The 20444-nt window shown below is 44.6% G+C and overlaps 1 protein-coding gene across 2 annotated transcripts in view; it reads right to left on the bottom strand.

The window, feature by feature from the left end:
- The window catches only part of WDPCP (WD repeat containing planar cell polarity effector), a 333546-nt gene that overhangs the window by 197307 nt on the left and 115795 nt on the right, over positions 1–20444 (bottom strand). For both annotated transcript variants that reach the window (XM_066595499.1, XM_066595500.1), the window contains 2 exons: positions 11135–11249; positions 8922–9055 (listed from right to left, as the gene is read on the bottom strand). In XM_066595499.1, coding sequence (XP_066451596.1) covers positions 8922–9055; positions 11135–11249 — 249 coding nt within the window. The remainder of the gene's footprint in view (positions 1–8921; positions 9056–11134; positions 11250–20444) is intronic.

Raw genomic sequence — 20444 nt, 5'->3', positions numbered from 1 at the left:
CCTTTGTCCGCTTCGTATCCTGAACTCTGTCACCTACCGTAACATAAACATTGAGTTAATACAGTCTAATCAGATTATTTCTCCACATTACTCAGTAGTGATTCACTAAATCAAACCCAAACCAATATCAGGTAAATAAAAATACAGACAACTAATTAACTTGTCACTGTAATTTATTGTCAAATCAAGGGAGGATGCTGAAAACTAAAACTATATTGTCTGCACTAGTGGTAATTATTCAGTATATGACTAGTTCACATGACTAGTGCAATGCTATTAATCAAGATATCACAATGTACCGCATTGTCAGTAGAGTGTCCCTCCGATTTCAGGACAAAATTCGGCCCCAGGAAGGGGGTATATTACCCGCAGTTGTTCTTTTCTGCCACCCCCTTCATTCAGATGTTCCAGGCCAAATCGTAGAGAAGGTGTGGTGTACTGGTAGTCTAACACTACCAATGCACTGTAAGATTAGGTAGTCTGAAGATTGCGTTGGCCATCTTGTAAGGCCAAAAATGGGACCCAGAATTGGCAGACTGGAGGCCTGCCAGAGAAGAACTGGTGGAAATATTTCACACCCCACTTCTAGTCCTGAGTCATTTTTACCCTGAAACAAGAGGGTTGCTATAAGTTACCGTGACATGTTAAAGGTCACATTAATTGCCACGGTACCGATGAGGATCTGGTACAGGTGTGGGTCTAGTGTGATAGCATGAGGTCATCATTAGACCATGTGATGCACTTGTCAGGATATGCGCAGTTGCATTCAGCCCTGGACTCCAAGGAAAAAAGTCTCCTTTCTGTTGTAGGACTTCTAGCCAGCCCAGCCAGCTTACAGTCTCAGTCAGCCTATCAGTGGCTGCTTTTTGCTTCTTTCAGTACCATCTTTTTCTGGACTTTGGATTATGACGGTCTGCTTCCCTCTCCAATACATTGTACCCGGGGCTGGGTTCCAGACATAGGTGACTGTTTTTGGGAAGGGTGCTCCACGTAATTGGCAGATCTGGTCAGAAAAGGGAAAGATCCCAGGCCCCATTTCCGATTCTACCACCATCAGTTGGTAGAAGGGGTTAAAGAAGATGTCTATCTTTTAGGACCATGAGCATTTTATGTCCAAAATCAGTGCTGCCATTTTTAATCAGTGTGGGTTTCATTTTTCTGATTCACAGCTCCAGTAGGGGGCATTTAGAAGCCTGTGGCGCAGGGTTTGATTATGGACTTCATTGTATAAACACCAGGCAGTAATTTTATTATATGGTTATAAAGGGGATTTAGACATTAATCTTTAGCATCACTGCCCTTCAGCTGATTCTAGCAAAGGTAAGTCATCCCAATAAAAATAGATCAGGCTGCAGAAGTTGGCAATTGTTATAGAAGGGAGATGTTAGACAAAAACATATCAAGCAAGTGACCCATAACATGAAACAAAAACTAAAGGCCCATTAAGACAACGCTTATCGCTCAAAATTCGCTCAAAAGCCATCTTTTGAGCTATACCGTTGTGTCTAAACACATGCCCATCGTGCACTGTTCCTGCACTATTCGTCTATCGCGATTTCTATCAAGCTACAAATCACCGATGACCGTTATCAGCGCCGCACGCTGATTTTCTCAGCAGGCGGCGCTGATAGTATTCTTTCAGCTGGTATCCTGCTGGCAGTTCTCAGCGGGACACGAGCGGAAAGCTCCGAGAACAATGCAGAGGTTTGCATATACAAAACAGGTGCTTTGTTCGCGGAGCTATCACAACGGTATCCCACTCTGCCTGCATTAACTCAGAAGTAGACAATTAGCTACTTAGAGTTATGCAAAGATGATCACTCAAAACGGTCACTCAAACTGTCGTTTAAGCGATTTTTGAGCAATCATCTTTCAGTGTAATGCTTAAGGGCCTTTATGCTTATATGTCTATACGTGAAAAATGAATTATATATGGATAGTCGGTAAAGTATCTATTAGAAGTATGTGCTGAACTTTATATGCAAAGTATGGAAGGGAGTTAAAAGTTATATAAACAGACTGTGCTGTAAGTGAAAGGTAAGTGGGATGAGCTTTGTTGGACAGGGGCCAAGAACATATAAATACAGGGAAATCAGAATGACGGTAGAGAATAAGAGCTGTACAAAAAAGTCTAATTAGCTATAGGTGACTAGTAACACTATCTCTACGGCACAAGCCTTAAAAGTGACCATACACATTAGACAGAAGTACGTTAATAGTTAAACAACCATTGAATGGTCAACCATACTTTACAGATGCGGCCATACACATTGTACTCTATACTGACTGTCAGAGTCTTTCAAATTGGCCATACATGTTCACTAACACTAGGCAATAGACTCCCATGGATACCCCAGTTACAGTTAGTTAATAGTCGCTGGCAGAGCTGGTCAAGGTCTGCTAAGACCCTGCAGCTCTGCTGGGACAGGGCATACCCGCGATCACATGATTGCTGGATTGAGTAGCGGAAGCGGCACTTTCACTTTCTCTATGCACTACATAGTGCTTATTGAGCGCTATGTAGCCTGCAGGAGGGAAGGCAGAAGCGGTTATAAATGTTTTCTGCCTTCTCCTTAGGGTCCTATTTTTACTATTGTGCAGGATTAAAATCCAAGTCACAGAACAGTATGACCAAATTTACCAAATATAGCAAAAGGACAAAAATAGGAAGGCTGGATACTCCCCTTTCAATAAAGTTTGCAGCGCTTTGTCCTTAATGTGTAGAATGTCTGATTGTGGGGTTCTCACCGCTGAGACTCCCACCGATGCCAAGAATGAGCCTCCCATATCTCCTTATCCTCACTGTGGGCTCACTGAGCCCCCAACCCAATGAGGAGAAAAATGAATGGAGCAACGGTCATGCCTAAGTGGACTACCAGAAATACAGTAACGGAGCACTCGCTCTTGGCTATTTCTGCCAGCCCTATTGACATGAATGGAGCAGCGCTGCATATGCCTGACTGCCACTCTATTTATTCTCCATATCACTGCGGGAGGGGGGGGGGGGTTGACAAGTAGAGGGGGACATCAGACCCCCATTCTTCAGATTGTGTGGGAGGCTGCCTATTGCCCGATCACACAATGAAGCAATGGAGCTCTACAGCCTCTTCCTTCTATTGATGGGAGTTGGATCCTCACCAATCACATTAACGCTGCCTTCCACGGGCGTTGCGATATCCCACGGGAGCCGCCGCCTGAGGCAGGAGCCTGCAGACGGATCTCCGCGGTCAGCCTATCTGACAGGCTGACTGAGGAGAATCGGGGCAATTCGCAGAATGCTGTGAATTGCCGACTGCGAGTGAAGAATTGCTACGATTCTCCGCTCATGGACAGGTGGGGCTGCGGTTTCCATAGCAACGCTATGGAAAGCGCGCATTGCATTCCCCGCGGCCGGATTATCGCCGTGGGGAACGCAATCCAAAAACGCCCATGGACAGGCAGCCTTAGATGGCTTAGGACTGGTCAAGACCGGGCTCCCACAAGCGTATCTGGCTGCGTGCCCCTCATCACCATCTACTATCTTGGCATATATGCTTGTGTAAAACACGCCATGCTGCGATTTTTCTTGTGTGTGTACTTCACGCAAATCATGTGAGTGGCAACATGGCCGCCTATAGCAGATTGGTACATCGTATAACCCATGCAAGACCCGTGCGTGTGATCCGGGGCTAAGGGTATTCAGGCTGGATTTCTGAAATCCCCTTAAAATGCTTCATTACTATTGAAGCAAAAAGTTTAAAATCTTCCAAAAAATTGCAAAATAAACTAAAATTGCTTTAGAAATAATAATTAAAATCCGTTCATTGATGCCGGCCATGAGCGATAAGACGCAGCGCGTTTCGGTAAATTCACTTCTATTTAACGTATTCGCACAGAAGAACTGCAAACTTTAATTTTAATTTTTTTTTTTACCAATTTCCCCTTTAAAAAGTTAAGCTCAGGAGTTAATAAAAGAGTCCGAGTGACTTTTTGCCTTAACATTCGGAATGCTTCCTAGAGAATGAACATTAAACCAAGTGCTGTGAACCTGTGGGTGACAGAAAAGATAAAATGATAATTTGCCAGACACTTTAACTTGAAAGAGCATGTCAATGTCAAGCCTCGGTTCTCTGGACTGGAAACGGGAGTTTATCTCGCAGCGCTGCGGCTCGCGTTCAGGTGTTTCTGTGCATTTTTTACATTAGAGCTACCTTTGCGGTGGACAGCTATGCTGAACGTACAAGTCAATATGGAATAGGGGTCTTGAACTGAAACAGCCTGAAAAATGTATGAGATGCTCTCATCTCTTCCTTGCAGATGGGTTTTTCCTTCCAGGCAAAATCAAATGTAATATACGGAGACCTAAATTAAACACTTGCTCCAAACCAGCTCTGCAGATGCAAAGCCCCTGATACAAGGAAACACATTACCTGTAAACTGGCACCGGAGAGATGCCACTTTATTCATGTCGAAAACCCTGCCAATCACTGGGTGATTTTGTTTCGGAGGCATTTTAGGAAACTAATCACAATGACTTCTGGTTTAGCAATGAGAGCCATAACATAAGAGCGTACATATTCGTGGGGGGATGGGCAATATACAAAGGTTGCCTTAGTGGGTTATTGGAATATTTATATATGGTGTAAAGTTTGGTTTTGGTCTGGCCGATGACTACTAGACATTTACATACCCAGCGCTAAACTATTGTTAAGCTATCCTCAGGGTGGGTGATCAATAGTTGATCACGGGGTCAGGATTGAAGACGACGTGGCACTCTGGTGAGTGCTGTCACCTCATCTCAGGCCTCTGACATCACATTCATCAGTCACAAGGGCCGAGAGCAGCTCAGTCCCCAATTAAGGGAATTGAGACTGAGCTGTAGTACCAAGCACAGCCAGTATGTATTGAATGGCGCTGTGCCTGGAACATACTGCAGTGAGAATCAGCTGATCGGCGGGGATCTCAAGCGGTGGACGCCGGCTGATTAAATATTGATGACCTATTGATACCACAGTGCCTGAAAACCCCTTTCATCTTTAGGTCCTCTTCACATTGCATTATGGCCCTACACATTGTGTATACACTGAGAAAAGTTGCCAGAATATACGCCAACTGTATGCATAGGGCCTCCTTGTCCACGGGCGAGTCTTCATTGTGCTATCCATGGTAATAATTTGCACGTGGGTAACGCATGAAACGCCTTCCATAGGATAAACTATGTAAAGGGCAGCCCGATGCACACCAGCGGAAATCCGCAGTGATTTTCCACCTGCATATAAAAATGTGGCAGCTGTGATTAACCCCTCATAATGATATGCGCATCGCCAAAAATCGCAGTGACTAAGTGTTCTCCTGCAGCGGAAATCCGCTTGCGTCAAAATGCAACGCCCGTAGACAGGCGGCCTAAGGCCTCATGTCCACGGGGAAAATAAGAATTAAAATCCGCAGCGGATTTTAACTCTTCTCCCGCGCGCGGATCCGCACCCCATAGGGATGCATTGACCACCCGCGGGTAGATAAATACCCGCGGATCGTCAATAAAAGTGATTTTAAAAAAAATGGAGCATGAAAAAATGTGGACCATGCTCCATTTTCATGCGGGTCTCCCGCGGGGACGGCTCCCGCGGGCTTCTATTGAAGCCTATGGAAACCGTCCGGATCCGCGGGAGACCTAAAATAGGAATTTAAAAGCATTTACTCACCCGCAGCGGACCGGGAAGGTCTTCTCTTCCTCACGGCCGCATCTCCCTTGCTTCGGCTCGGCGGATGTGCCCGGCGCATGCGCGCGGCACGTCGGCGACGTGCCGCCGGCGTGACGAATTCATCCGCCGGCCGAAGAAAGAAGATCCGGCCGCGACGCAGAGAAGAAACGGAGCGGATGGGAGGTGAGTTTATCCTCATTTATTCTTCTTTTCAGCGCTCATGTCCGCGGGGCAGGAGGGACCCGCTGCAGATTCTCCATGTAGAATCCGTAGCGGATCTGATTTTCCCCGTGGACATGAGGCCTAAGGCTTCATTCACCAAACAGACAATGCGGCAGCGGCGTTGCATATGTGACACCACTATGAGACACAGTGGGGAATTAACCCCCTGAGGACCAAGCTGTTTTGTACCTTACAGACCAGACACTTTTTAGGGATTTTACCCATGTGGTGGTTTAACTGCCCTAGTTTTTTTCTTTCAGAATTATTTTTTCTGTGTTTTTTTCTGTGAAATGTAGGGCTATTTTTTAAATATCTTTTTCACTGACTTTTTTTTCAGTTTTATTGGGGGTTAAAAGCTAAAAAAAAAAAAAAGATTTTTTTTTAAACATTTATAGTTTTTTTTAAAATTAGTATATTTACGCTAAAATAAAGTATGGAAACAGGTTCCTCCTTTGGTTTATACCATTTTGATATATAATATGCATGGTTTTGGATTACAAGGCGCATACGGCGACGGCTTTGGGTTATTTTCTTTTTTATGTATATATTTATTATTTTATTCTGTAATTTTGTAAATCCAAAGACACCCGCTCCCCGCACGGACAGGCGCAAGCACACCCCACAGCAATTGAAACAAAAAAACTTATTTTGGAAGATGTTTTTATCCATGAGGTCTAAATAAAATCCTCTTTGTATTCTGGTATCCACAGAAGTGCCGGAGGTTCAGTTTTCTATTCTGTAATTTTGTTTTACTTATTTATGTAATTATTTTTTTTTTTTACCATCTATGTCCCCCATGACGTCATATAAAGACCTCTGGGGGAAATTCACATGTTTTTAGGGGTTTTTTTTATTACCCACTTTTCCACTGTAACTGGGAGCCATAGGAGCACCTGGTTACATGCCCTGTAGTGACAATAGTCACTGGCAGAGCTGTTCAGGGTCTGCTAGGACCCTGCAACTCTGCTGTAGCAGGGGATCCCGGCAGTCACGTAAACGCTGGCTCGTGTAATGGAAACACTTTCACTTGTTAATACATAGCGCTCATTGAGCGCTGTGTACTCAGGAAAGGAAAAGGCAGAAAGGGTTAAAAACCCCTCCCGCCTTCTCCTCCGGGTTCTCAGCTGTGACTGAGGGGGGCTTTAAATTGCTGAAAAGCTAATTCAGTAGTTACAGTAGCGCGATGGTGGATCATGTCATTACTGTCGTAAAATGCATGAATTGCAGTACAGCTGCAGAATTTTCTCATTTAATTTGCACCTTCTTTTAGACGCGAACCAAATTTTGACAAAGAGAACAGCTCTAGACTCTCAGTTGCCACTTTACAAAATTGTCCACTGAAGTTGTCGGGGTTTTCATGGCATGAGGCTTTCAGACAGATTTATCATTTGTAAGGTTTTGAAGAGTTGAAAAACGTTTAAGCAATTTACCTCCATCAGATGGGTGTAGGAACATCTGCGGACATTTTTAAAGATGTGCCAAATTTATCAACATTTTGCAAGATTTTGATAACTTCAATGGACTATAAAAATACTGCATATGATAAATTCCCTACCCCTTTCGGGTTGCATTAAATGTTAGGCCTACATTGATCAATGTATTTGAACTTTTTGCATTGTTACTCTACAAAAACCCTGGCATCTAAAACTTGCCAGAATTTTAGCCAGTGTGAAAGCTAATGGCAGCGATGTGGGTTGTGAGAGATTTATCACATGGGGCACATGCCCTCATAACTCTGCCCTAACATACAGGGCGTCTCAAAAGTGTGAAAACACCCACGTAGAATGAAAATGGTTTGGCAGACGTTGATCCAATTTTGCATGCAAGCTGCGATGGAAGAGGAAAACCCGTTCGGCCCGGTCACCAATATAATAGCCTTGAATGCCGCCAGCTCTAATTTTTCGAATGGGAAGGTAGGTGTGCCATACGTACATCAATCTGCCAGAGAATGTCACCAGAAAAATAAATAATGGTGTGCTTCATTTTACCATAGATGTAGTCGTTCTCTGCCAGTTTGGTATATCACACACCTACCTTCTCACTAGAAAAATTAGAGTTGAATCCAAGATGGCGACATTCAGAATGGCTGTCATGTTGGTGACATGGCCTAACAGGTTTCCTCCCTTCCCCCACAGCAAAATTGGATCACACTCTACCAAACAGTTCTCATTCTGGATGCATTCTACACTTTTGAGATACCTTGTCTATCAATACATTACAAAGCTTAAAGGCCCATTTACACGCAATGATTATCGCTCAAAATCCGTTAGACTGATGGCATATGAACGATAATTGTTGCGTATAAATGCTGCCATCGTTCACTCTTAGACTGAAAAATGATTTTAAGGAGAGCTTAGCCGGAGAGAGGTAACAGGGACCGCACGCTGTGTTCTGCACGGGAGCCGGAGATTACATTGTATTCTGCCGACAGCCCGTGCGGGAACAACGGAGCTGTATGCAGAGCTCAGGCCACATGCTGGTCTCTCCAAACAGCTCCCGGAGGCCCTTTTGCACGCAAATGAAGTAGATAAAGTGTTAAAGGTCATTAGTGTCCATTAACATGTTATGCAAAACGATCGCTAAAACTGACAATCTTTTAAGCATTTGAAAGATTGTCTTTGGGTGTAAATGGGCCTTTTTTTGGCCAATAGAACGCATGTTCACTCGATCATTACCCTAGGGCAGTGATCAGCCAACTAATTACACTTTTTACGCAGGCCAAAAAGATCATGGGATGTGCTGCTACCAGTGATGATACTCTTTAGGGGGCAAACAATTGTATGAATAACACCCCCCCCCCCCCGCCTGCCCCCACGTCTGATTCAACCTGTGTGAAGGCCAGATAAATGATGGTCAATGTCACTGATCTGCGCTCATTACGCAGCTCATATCAACCATCTAAATGGACCCTTTAATTAGTACCTGAACATCTACCCTGCTAACAGCCCTCTCTGTGCCATATTAATTCTGGTCTGGCTTTTGCAATGAATACACCAACATAACATGATACAAAAGTACCTTCATATCCTGGGAGGAGAGTTTTTCCATGTGCTTGTTTATATCCGGAGAACTAGTCTTTTTTGCAAACTGAATAAGACAAAGTTTGTTTTCCTTGAGAAATGACAAGATGATGAAAGTGTCAGTAAACACAGCTGAAACACAAAGAGGATAAGGAAGGTGTTACCGTTGTACCGTTGGCTTCTGGTACCAGAACAAATGAGTTCAGCTCAGCACAAAGACAACTCTACAAGCCAATGCTTTAAAATATTATTTCGGTAATCTCCTAAAGCAAATCAACATGTCATCTTGCTAGTACCCCTTGGAAATGAGAAATAAAGCTCACAGAGGATTCTGCGGAAGCACTAAATTACATTATGCAAAGCTATCTATCATATCACGCGTGCTTTCTGTCCTTCGGCTTTCTTGCTGACTCCCTCCTCCTTTTGTCTTAAGCTATTTCTAGTCAAGCACTTCGGCTGCCATTTCCACATGTCAGAAAGCAACTCCAGACACACGGAGAAAAAGAATATTGGATAAGAGTTAACAAAAAAAATTTAAAAAACTAAAATGGCTCCATTTATTTTACTCTATTCCCGCAAAACATATACCCCATGTGTAAGTGGGGTTTAGAACATAAAAGCAGGTTAGCTGGTAAAGACATCAAAGCCACTGAGATATTTGAGGACCCAGAAAGATCAGTTATAAAGGAGAAGGGGGTTCCCTCCGAAACTACTTTATTGGTCCTACTGAAGCACCTTTATTTGAAGCTTTAATAAATGAAACCTTTTTTTTCTTTGCTTTATGTTTACAGCTTTCATATTTGCCATCTCCTGTCCTATAAGCTTGCTGTTGGGGCAGGTGCTATGCATCTGTCCCATGATTGATTCATTAGAGTGGGCCAGATGTTACCCATTGGCTGGCCTCTTTTTAAATAGTCCTGGCTTCTGCAATGTGTCGCTGGTTATAGCGAAAAGTATATAATTTTAAACCAAGTATTCCCGGTTTGCTTCTAGTATCTTGTTCCTAATCTAGCTTGTCTAATCAGTGTAGTATTATCGTGCCTATAGTTACATCTAGTGCAATCCATGCTTTTTAGACATGCAGTTTTCGCCTATCCCTTTCCAGTTATATCTATGTTTTGCTTCTTTGTTTAGCTTTAATTTGTTTCACATTCTGGTCTCTGGGTTCCAGTGCTCTCTCAATGCTGTTAGGGACACTGCTTAAGATAGGGCTTTCATTATAGGAACATCAGCAACAGTGGTGTCTGGTGTTAGGGTCAGTACCAGGAATAGTTTAGGGAAAGACTTCGGTAAAGCTGGAATTAGGGTTAGGTATTGTCAGGTATTTCTGCGTGCATCAACCATCTTCTTCATTATCTGACGGTCATCATTATTCTTCTGTTTCTCTTATTTATTGGCGAGTTCCAAGTCTTGCATCTTTGTTAGTGTTCGTACGTACTTCATATATATTTGCTCATTCAACTGTCCGGTTGTTACATAATTTGGCAATATGGCAAGTGCTAGGGGCATCTTAGTAGTGGTAGCCATGTTTAGCACCCAGTACACATTCAACAACCGTCAGACGAATGATCGATCATCTAACAACTGCCCTATACACATGAACATTCAGTTCAGACGAATGTTCGTGTGTTTCGGGAGGTAAGTTGCAGCTAGACAGCCCTAGCACCAACTTATCCCCTGGAGAGCAAAAGGATGGGGTGTTGAAATTCAATGTCTCCGATTCTTCTTAGTCCGGCACCCTCTGCCAGGGAAAAGTTGAGCAGCCTCATCAATGAGTCCTATGGCCCCACCATTAATGGTGGGTCCAGATGACTAAAGTCTAATCTAGAGTGTGCATGAGGACCTTAATACGTAGAAGATATTACACACACAAAAAAAACAGTTTGCAACTTTGACGTACATGAAAGAAACCTTCATATATTTCTTTTGGAAAGTCTCTTTTAAAACACCTGAAAGGTCTGTTTAACTATAGATTTATAATCAAGTCAAGGGGTAAATTAATTTTTTCCTTCAAAGTCCAGTTATAATTTGCCCGTTTCATAAATCTTAGAGTCAGTACTTGGTCCCTAGTCTTGTAACTGCAGCATTTACAAGCAATTACCTGTTGTGTTTGTAAGTCCCCAGTGACAATAATTAGTCTACCTGTTGAAACACTATTTGTGCCATGCATCTGTTAATGTAAGCAACTGATTTGCACATGGGTGAAATTACCATCACTGATGGGGTTTGTGATGAGCTTCCCCACCAGGGTCCTGTCAATCACCACCTTATCCAGCTGTGGCCCTGAAAGGCTTATGGACACCAGCACACCTGAACCAAACAGGAGCTGAAACAGAAATAAACAAGAACATTCAGATGCTAAACAACTCTTGTATTTCACTGTACACCAACATTTACATGACCTTCATATCAGATAACAACTAGGAGGATGTCACGTCTTGCAAATGAACTAGAACATTCACAAAAGCTTAATGGGATATCAGTGAATGAGGTCACCAGAGAACCCTACCGCCAAGGGTATTTTTTGTAAAAAAAAACAAAAAAAAACAAACTTTTAGGTGAGAGGGAATGCACATACAATTATTACTCCTGTGACTTTATGGGCTGCTGCCTTCAGTGGCGAACGAAGTATACTATAGGGCCTATCAAAAGAGACGGCAGCTCATCTATGTAGTGACTTATAGGCGATATCTTCTCTGATTGTAGGCATTCTTTTCTTCATCTTCACCATCTGGTCCAGACCACCATGACAACTTCTCCCGACTGCAGAGAGCGATGCTTAAGCAACTTTGGCGCTCACTTCTGCAGCCACCTGAAGTCTCTATAGCAACACAATTTCAGACCCCAGGCCTTTGATGCAACACAGATTTAGACTCCACAACGCAAACTTAACCCTTTCCTATCCATTTATTTTTTCTCACCCATTCTCCCCAGCTCCAAATAAATTGGAGCTGGGGAGAATGGGTGAGAAAAAATACATTTTCCCTGCACCCTCCTGAACTGACAGAGTTCAGGAGGGTGCAGGTGCTCACTGCACCATGGGGGGGCCTGCTTACCTGTCCGGCGTCTTGCGCATTCTCCTTCTGCCTCCCGGCACGGCGATCATGTGACCGCTGGGGTCAGGTGGCACCTGGCGGTCACATGATCGCCGGGCCGGGAGACAGAAGGAGAATGCGCAAGACGCCGGACAGGTAAGCAGGCCCCCCCACAGTGCAGACTTCTGGCTCGGCGTTTATGTGACCGCCGGAGGTCAGGTAACACCGGCGGTCACATGATCGCTGGCCGGAATCTCTATGCATTGCATAGCGCTAATTGAGCGCTATGTAATGTGTAAAGGAGAGGGCAGAAAGGGTTAAAAACCCTTTCTGCCTTCTCCTCGGGGGTCCTCGATGAGGACCAGTGCAGGAGTGCATCTGTACACGATGTGTCTGATGATCGGGTGCAGATCCACTCCTGCACTGCAATGTCGGGCCTGCCCCGACATCAGAGCTGTGGAGGGAAATTATGATGTCGGGGCAGGCCCGACATTGGACTGGAAAGGGTTAATTTACAGCCCAGACAAGACCCCAGAATAAGTACAGATTTCAAATCAAACTGAACTATTGCAGTGCCCAGACTAGATCTTCTTAAACAAATACAGACCTCCGTGCAGACCCACTAAATAAATACAGACCCCCTAAGTAAAGAAAGTGACCCCAGAACAGACCCTGACCAGAATCAGCAAATTAATATAGACCTCAGACCCCCAAATATAGTAACCTAAATAAATTCAAACCCAAGACCAGGCCATTCTTACACACCAGAGACACTTGAATACGGCTTCGGTCTTGCAGCTCTGTCCTCTGTCTTCAGTAGCTATACACATATGGTGAGCCAAGCACGTGTATAGATTCAAGGTCACCAGTAACTGGCAACCAAGGGACGAATCCTCATATATGATGCATAAAACAGTCTCTTTAACTCTCAGGTATCCATCTTTGAATAAACAGACAAAACCTTGCTTTCCCAAATTAACATTACAGCTTTATATATCAACATACAGCAATACAAGCCAATAGCAGCGAGTGCGTACAAGACAAAACTTCATCAATGGTGTGAACATAGTGCAATAACAGCACTGGCCAGACCATTCAGGATGATGAAAGTTCATAAATGATGTGGAAATACATAGAGGAATACATATGATGGATGGGGATACTGCAGAAGGGAAACAGGTTTGCACAGTTGCGCGATGTTTGAGGGGGCCCTCCTGATTGGTGTAGTTTTGTCTTGTGTGCACTTGTTACTATTAGCGTTAAAGGTGCTGTTCCAGAATTTCGTGTTATCCCCTATCCACAGGATATGGAACAACATGCTCATTGGTGGGGATCTCACCGCTGAGACCTCCACCGATCTCAAGAAGAGGACCCTCATGGCCCACTCTTATCACTGTGGGGGTCGCTTCTACCCCTGTAGAGACGCCAGCAAGAAGGGAGTGCCAGCCAAGTGTGTGAGGTCAGCTCTCCATTCATTTCAGTGGGGCAGATGGAAATAGCTGAGTGGGTGCCAGTCGGCTAGCAACGCAGTTTTCATTGCAAGTGAATGGAGCGTTGGTGTGCTTCCGCAACTAGCGGTCTATTCGGTCTCCTCCTCTCTGTGGGGAAGGGGGGGGTGTAGGATCCCCGCTGTAGGACAATAGGGGACACGGGAACCCTGCTCTTGAGATTCCCACAGATCATCAACATATTCCCTTTGCTATGCATAGAGGATACCTTGAAATTGTGGTGCAACACATATACTGTATATGATGAGCATGTATCCAAAGACGGATGTGGCGATTGTAGCAGGTCCTTCCGCAGTAACTGGTCCTGCACACATACATGCTTCTGCGGCAAGTAAATCGTGACATAACTACAATGTGCAGTTCCGGTTTCCATTGGAAGACTGCAGTCCATGGAAGTACACCGGGTAGCATGTACAAGCAACTGTGATAAGATTTTCATGCAACTATTACACTAGCAATATCAGTAAGAACAACTTGGGATAAAAAAAATAAAATAAAAATATAATATATATATATATATATATATATACATACACAGGCTGCTGACTGCCGCGCAGGTTGTGCATGTGTTCCTGCAGTTTGCAGGCCCCTGTATACTATCTTTACAGCAGCCCTTCAATGTGATCTCGGTTCGCGGGACATTTATATAGGGCAGTAATCACTAAACGGTGCAGTAGTTTGCTTTTTTTTATAATTATACTGGGAAATCTGCTTGCTAATCTGTATGAAATAAGGGATGATGCGCAACAGAAGGTGAACAGATTGACCTCGTGACAGCAGCTGATCCGTAACATTATCAGTCACTGATGTGCAACATGAAATAATCACAGCGCTAAATATTATGCAAAAGTTGCCCAATGTTTCATATACAAAAATTAACCAGCAAATATAAGAAAATATACAATCTTAACTTGTCCTATTCTGTAAAGTTCCATGTGGTATTTGCTTACAGGAATGTTGGGTGACAAATAATTTGGACACTATTTCAGCTCTCAAGGGAGGTATCACCACGCGGTACTGTTGTATCTCGTCTCCACCAGGATTATGGGTGGAGACGGCCTGAGGTAAAGGGAACGCTGCAAGGTTCTCATTGGCAGCCGGATATACATCCTCACCGATCTGCCCATAGCTCGGTGGAAGCTTCTGATTAACAGCCGCTGTCCGCCGATTCACCCCCGCTGAAAGCTGCAGGTCAGCTCCCGCTGTTCACCCCCCCGTTTACCCAGCGGCCGGCTCCCGCTATTTCCCCCCAGCTGACAGCCGCAAGCCGTGTTCTGCTGTTTACCCTTGCTGATAGCCGCAGGCCAGCTCCCGCAGGTCGTGCCCGCTGTTTACCCGCGCTGATAGCCGCAGGCCAGCTCCCACAGTTTGTGCCCGCTGTTTATCCCTGCTGGGATAGCCGCAGGCTGGCTTTCACTGTTCACCCCTGGCTATTTTCCCCCACTGGGATACCCGCAGGCCCGGCTCCCGCTGTTCACCCCTGGCTGTTTCCCCCTGCTGGGATAGCCGTCGGCCAGCTCCTGCTGTTCACCCCCGCTGAGAGATAGCCGCCGATTTCGATTCACCACCGTAGCTTCTGAATGGTAAAGCAGGACGCCTGTAGCTGGCGTCCTTTTGCCATGACAACCCAGTGAGTACACATCCCTCTCTCTTTGAAGCCTTTACACGTCTCCACCGAGCTGCTGCAGCTGCTCTCAGAAGCTTGCTGAAGGTGTGTATATGGCAGCCAATCAGAAGCTTCCACCAACTATGGGCAGATCAGTGAGTATGTATATCTAGCTTCCAATGAGAATCTTGGGGCGTTCCTTTTACCTCAGGCCGTCTCCACCCATAATCCTGGTGGAGACAAGATACAACAGTACCTCACCAAACCTTCTCATACTTAGATCCAGAGTATTGCAGCTATTATTGACTATGGGTCCATACAGTACCACAACTGAGTCCGATTCTACACAGAGGCACACAAAGTTTTTTATTTGTCAATTTTGTGAGAATCAGTGATTTAAAAAAAACACAACAATTTACAGCATCTCCTGTAGGAGCACTGCTTCTAGGGCAGTATACTGTTAGCCATTAACCCCTTAAAGACATGCCCTATTTTGACATTGAGGATGCAACGATTTTTATTTTTATTTTTCAGTCGATACGGGCTTGTTTATTGCGTGGCAAACTGTAGTTTTTATTAGTGCTATTTTGGGGTACATAGACTATATTGTAATACTTTTATTAATTTTTTTGTGATAGCAGGGAGAGAAAACATCAATGCTGTCATTGTTTTTTGGGTTTTACTTTTACAGCATTAATCATGCAGCATGAATGGCACAATAAATTTTTTTCTGCGGGTCAATACGATTGCAAAAATACCAAAATAGTTTTTGATTTTTTTTTTTTTTTTAAGATTTCCACTTTTCCACAATAAAACCCCTTTTTTGGAAAAAAAAACTGTTCTAAATCACTTTTATTTATTTTTCAATGGACAGAGCTCTATGATGGCTTGTTTTTTGTGTGACGAGCTGTAGTTTTTATGGTTACAATTTTGGGGTATATATGGCTTTTTTAATCACTTTTATTGCGTTTTTTGAGAGAAAAAATGAAAATAAGCATTTTGCCTCATTTTTTTAAACGCTTTTTTCCGTATAGGTTAAAAAGTGTGTTCAATGTGTTGTACGAGTCGTTACAGATACGATGATACCAAATATGTAGGATTTAAATTTTTTAATACTAATAGGGCAAAAAGCACCAAAAAGTTTTCGTTTTTTTATTTCTTTATTTTTACTATATATATATATATATATATATATATATATATATATATATATATATATATTCTTTTTTTTTTTTACACTATTGATGTCCCTGTAGGGGACTTGCATTATACCACCTATTATCGTTATAATAAAGCATTGCAGGACCTTTGTATCTGGCATCCTGTTACCATGGCAAACCGTCGGCCCTCTGCGATTACATCATGGGGGTCCGACAACGTCACAGAGGGAGCGCCCTCCCTCTGTGAGCCCTTTACATGCCGCAAGCTACATAGATTGCAGCGTGTAAGAGCTTAACAGCGGGGATTGCTGTCCCGATGCACCCCTGCTGTTGTAGCGGGAGGCCGGCTATGGTGACAACCGGCTCCTGCTGCCAGATGCCGCGGGATCTCTTCTGATCTCGTGGCATCCACATGACGTTAGGTTACGTTCTGTTGCGTTAAGTACCCTGCTGCCATGACGTAACGTGGCGGGAAGGGGTTTGAAGGTATCATATCTACAAGATTACTTGGTTTCTCTTGCTGGGAACAATCACATGTTATTTCAATATAGGACACCAGTATTGAGATCTAGCCCTGGCTACTGGTCTAGTAATACATATAGGCTGCCCAAGCGAAAGAGTTAACTTGGACATTATTCACTCCTTCAAACGATAAATGAGCTCATCTGGACAGACCCTTAAGGCCCATTTAGGCGCAACGAGAATCGCTCAAAACTCGCTCAAAGCCGTTTTTTGAGCGATTCTTGTCCTGTGTAAATGCAGGGACATCGTGCAGTTTTCGTGCACGAGTCGCTGATCGCTGAATTCTAGTTTGCTAGTATTGAGCGATCAGCTGTTATCAGCGGAGCAGGCTGTTATCACAGCCGGCTGCACTGATAAGATTCTCTCTGCTAGTTTCTCGCTGTGCTTATGCAAAACAGCTGTATAATTCTATTAGCGTCCGCGGCTGTGTACCGCTGTGGCTGCATATTGCATAGTTGCTACTATAAAGTATGCAAAGAGGATTGCTCTAAACTGTCACTCAAACTATTGTTTGAGCGAGTTTTGAGCGATTACCTGTAAGTATAAATGGGGCCTTTAGATGGAACGATTTGACTGGGTGGATTCCAGACGGAAATCTCGCGGTTTGGCCGTAGGGAAAAACCGCGAGATTTCCGTCGGGAATCCGCAGCTTCAAAACCCTGGGAAATCTTGTCCACATGGCTGGCTAATCCCAGGATTAGCAGTCGCAGGCGGATTTGCCGCGGCGAAATTCTGGATGGAATTTCCACGGCAAATCTGCCCAGTGTGAACCCAGCCTTACCGTTCAAAAATCATTCAAACAAGTAAAAATGAATGATAATCGGTCAGTTCAATGCCGGACTCACACGGATAGGTTTGTGCGCACAGTCCACAGAGAATAGAACCCACTGATTTCAATAGGTTCATTCTCATTTTTCGTTTTCGCGTGCACGGCAACAAACGCAGTATGCTCTATTTGCTCACCAAAGCCCCAGAGTGGCACAATTTCACTAGGAAGATAACATATCTGGAATCAATTAGGGTAAATAGCCTTTTAAAATCGGGGGGCGGCTGTGTCCCGCTCCCATGTGAAATGTCCTGGCCAGCGCAAAAAATTAAGTAATTTGCGCAATAAACACGTACAAAAAAGACTCAATTACAGCGCAAATATGTTGTGCTACCACGTCTGTTTTTGCCACATACGCCCTTGTGAGTCCAGCCTAAATGCGAGCCAACAACTGGACGGCGAATGAGAATCGTTCATGTTATGCAAGCATAATAACCATAATCGGCGCATTCATTTCTTGTTCAGTCCCTCTATAAGGCCTTAGTCAGACGGGCGTTTTTAGCCGCGATTTGCGCATGCGCATGCGTCCGGCGATTTTATAAAACCATTGCTTTGCAATGGTATCGGACACATGAGCGCTTTTTATGCGCTCGTCCGATAAATTATAGAACAAAAAAAAAAACGCAGATTGCACCTATCTGCGATCTGCGATTCCTGTTCTCTTCTGTATATGCGCTCAATGGGGCCGGCGGCAGCAGCGCCGACCCCATTGAGAACATATAGAAGACAAATCATTCTGTTGCAGCTGTGGCAGAGAAGAACGATGTTTGCCCATTGAAAGCAATGGGCTGCCGGCGTGCGCGGGGTGAATTGTCGGGAAGGGGTTAAATATATAAGCCCTTCCCTGCAATTCATCCTAAAATGTGTTAAAATAAAAAAAAAATTGTATACTCACCTTTCCGCTGCAGCCGGAGTCCAGCCGCGGCCGCTGTCAGTTCTCCTGAACTGCTTCTTGGCACTATTCAGCCGGCGGGGCTTTAAAATCCCCGCCTGCTGAATGATCTGCCTCTGATTGGTCACAGCCCTGACCAATCAGAGGCTGAAAACACTCACACACCCATTCATGAATGGGTGAGTGACTGCTGCCTCTCAGCGCTGAGCCAATCAGGGGCAGGTCTGACTCACATCCATTCATGAATTCATGAATGGGTGTGAGTGAGGCATGCCTCTGATTGGCTCAGCGCTGAGCCAATCAGGGGGCAGGTCTGACTCACACCCCCTTCACACCCACTGCAGGACGGCCGCCCGGAGCTCCGGCTGCCGGGAGAAGGTGAGTATACAATTTTTTAGGATGAATTGCAGGGAAGGGCTTATATATTTAAGCCCTTACCGACAATTCATCCCGGGCTCGCCCGCAGCGCATTGCTTTAAATGGAGTCGGCTCTATTGCCGTCTCCATTGAATGCAATGCGCTGGACAGCTCCGGCCCGTTTCTAATGAAACGCGACTAGGAGCAGATTTTCGGGCGATTTGCGGGCGACTTGCGCGCACCGGTCACGCGATTTGCGGATGCGCATCCGTCATGCGATCCGCAAATCGCGTGAAAAAACGCCCGTCTGACTAAGGCCTAAGAGAATGAGAAAGACTGATCAAGTGTTGTTTAAATGAACGATAAGTGTACAACTCTCGTTTAGACGAACCAACTATGAGTGCGAACGAGATAGCGGTGACGTCGCTCGCTCATTCAAACAAAAAATGGGTTTGTCTAAAAGGACCCCAAGAATCAGCGGGGTCACCAGATGGTCCGTTAACACATGGCATTTATTCCAAATCACTCAGGGAAAGAAGTGAGGAATAAACTGTGAAGAATAGATGACATTGCGCGAACAAGCACTAATCAGATGGCGGCCATAGAGCTACTAAACATAGAAGGTGCCAACCTGGTAGAAGACGCCACGTGTCACATCAAGCCAAGGCTCTCCCAAGGTTTACTGCTTAATTAGAACAGCCGGAAGTTAATTGCCTTTAATTATGCTTAACGCATGTAAAAAATGCCGCAACTCAGGTCAACACAGATTACAAGTACGGCCCATCTGGGCTGAAAGGGGGATTTATTGTAAAATAAAAGAAGCTACTTACCAGCTTGATGCCCTCCGATCCTCGCTGCCAGGATCTGCTTACATTGGTACAGCAGTCATGCCCATATATACGCAACCAGCGCAGCCAATCACTAACCTCTGATTGGTTACTGTGGACACGTACATGTATAAGGCCTCATGTACATGGCACATACGGATTTCTGCCGCAGATGACCTGCAAGTCATTGAGTAAATGAATCAAATGCTTGCGGGAGATCACAGATTCAATGGTTTCTCTGCGCGAATCTACATGGATGCACAGCAGATCCTCCACATGGGAGGGGAAAAAAAGGAAAACTTTTTTATTTTTTTTTAAATCGCAAGCCTAATCATGCCTTCCCCCACCTCCCTGCCTGGTCTCCAAGCAACCTGAGACGTATCCGCCCACAAATCCACAATGTAATTGCGGATGCATTGTGGATCGAACGCTTACATAGAGATCAATGGAGCCTGTCCGTGTAGGATCCGCGCTATAATGGGGAATGCTGCGATTTATTTTCCGCTCGCGGAATCCACAAATCAAATTTGCATGTGTGAGTGGAGCTGCCGCGCGGTGCCAATCGTGGATGCCACAAATCAAATCTGCCCATGTGCATGAAGCCTAAAGGTGCATCAGCACTGTAGCCTGGCGGGAAGGACTGGAGTGGCGGCGCCGGACCTGCAGGGGAACAAACCAGCGAGTAGAGATTCTTTATTTTACAAGATTTTCTGCTTCTAGAAAATCTCAGACAACCATAAATAAAGTGAATCCCGAGTCGGGTCACACAAGGGATTTTTGTGGCAGCC

Source organism: Eleutherodactylus coqui, chromosome 3 (genome assembly GCF_035609145.1).
Source record: "Eleutherodactylus coqui strain aEleCoq1 chromosome 3, aEleCoq1.hap1, whole genome shotgun sequence".
Lineage (NCBI taxonomy): Eukaryota > Metazoa > Chordata > Amphibia > Anura > Eleutherodactylidae > Eleutherodactylus > Eleutherodactylus coqui.
Note: the sequence above shows the minus strand (reverse complement) of the source record. Positions and strands in the feature narration are given on the sequence as shown.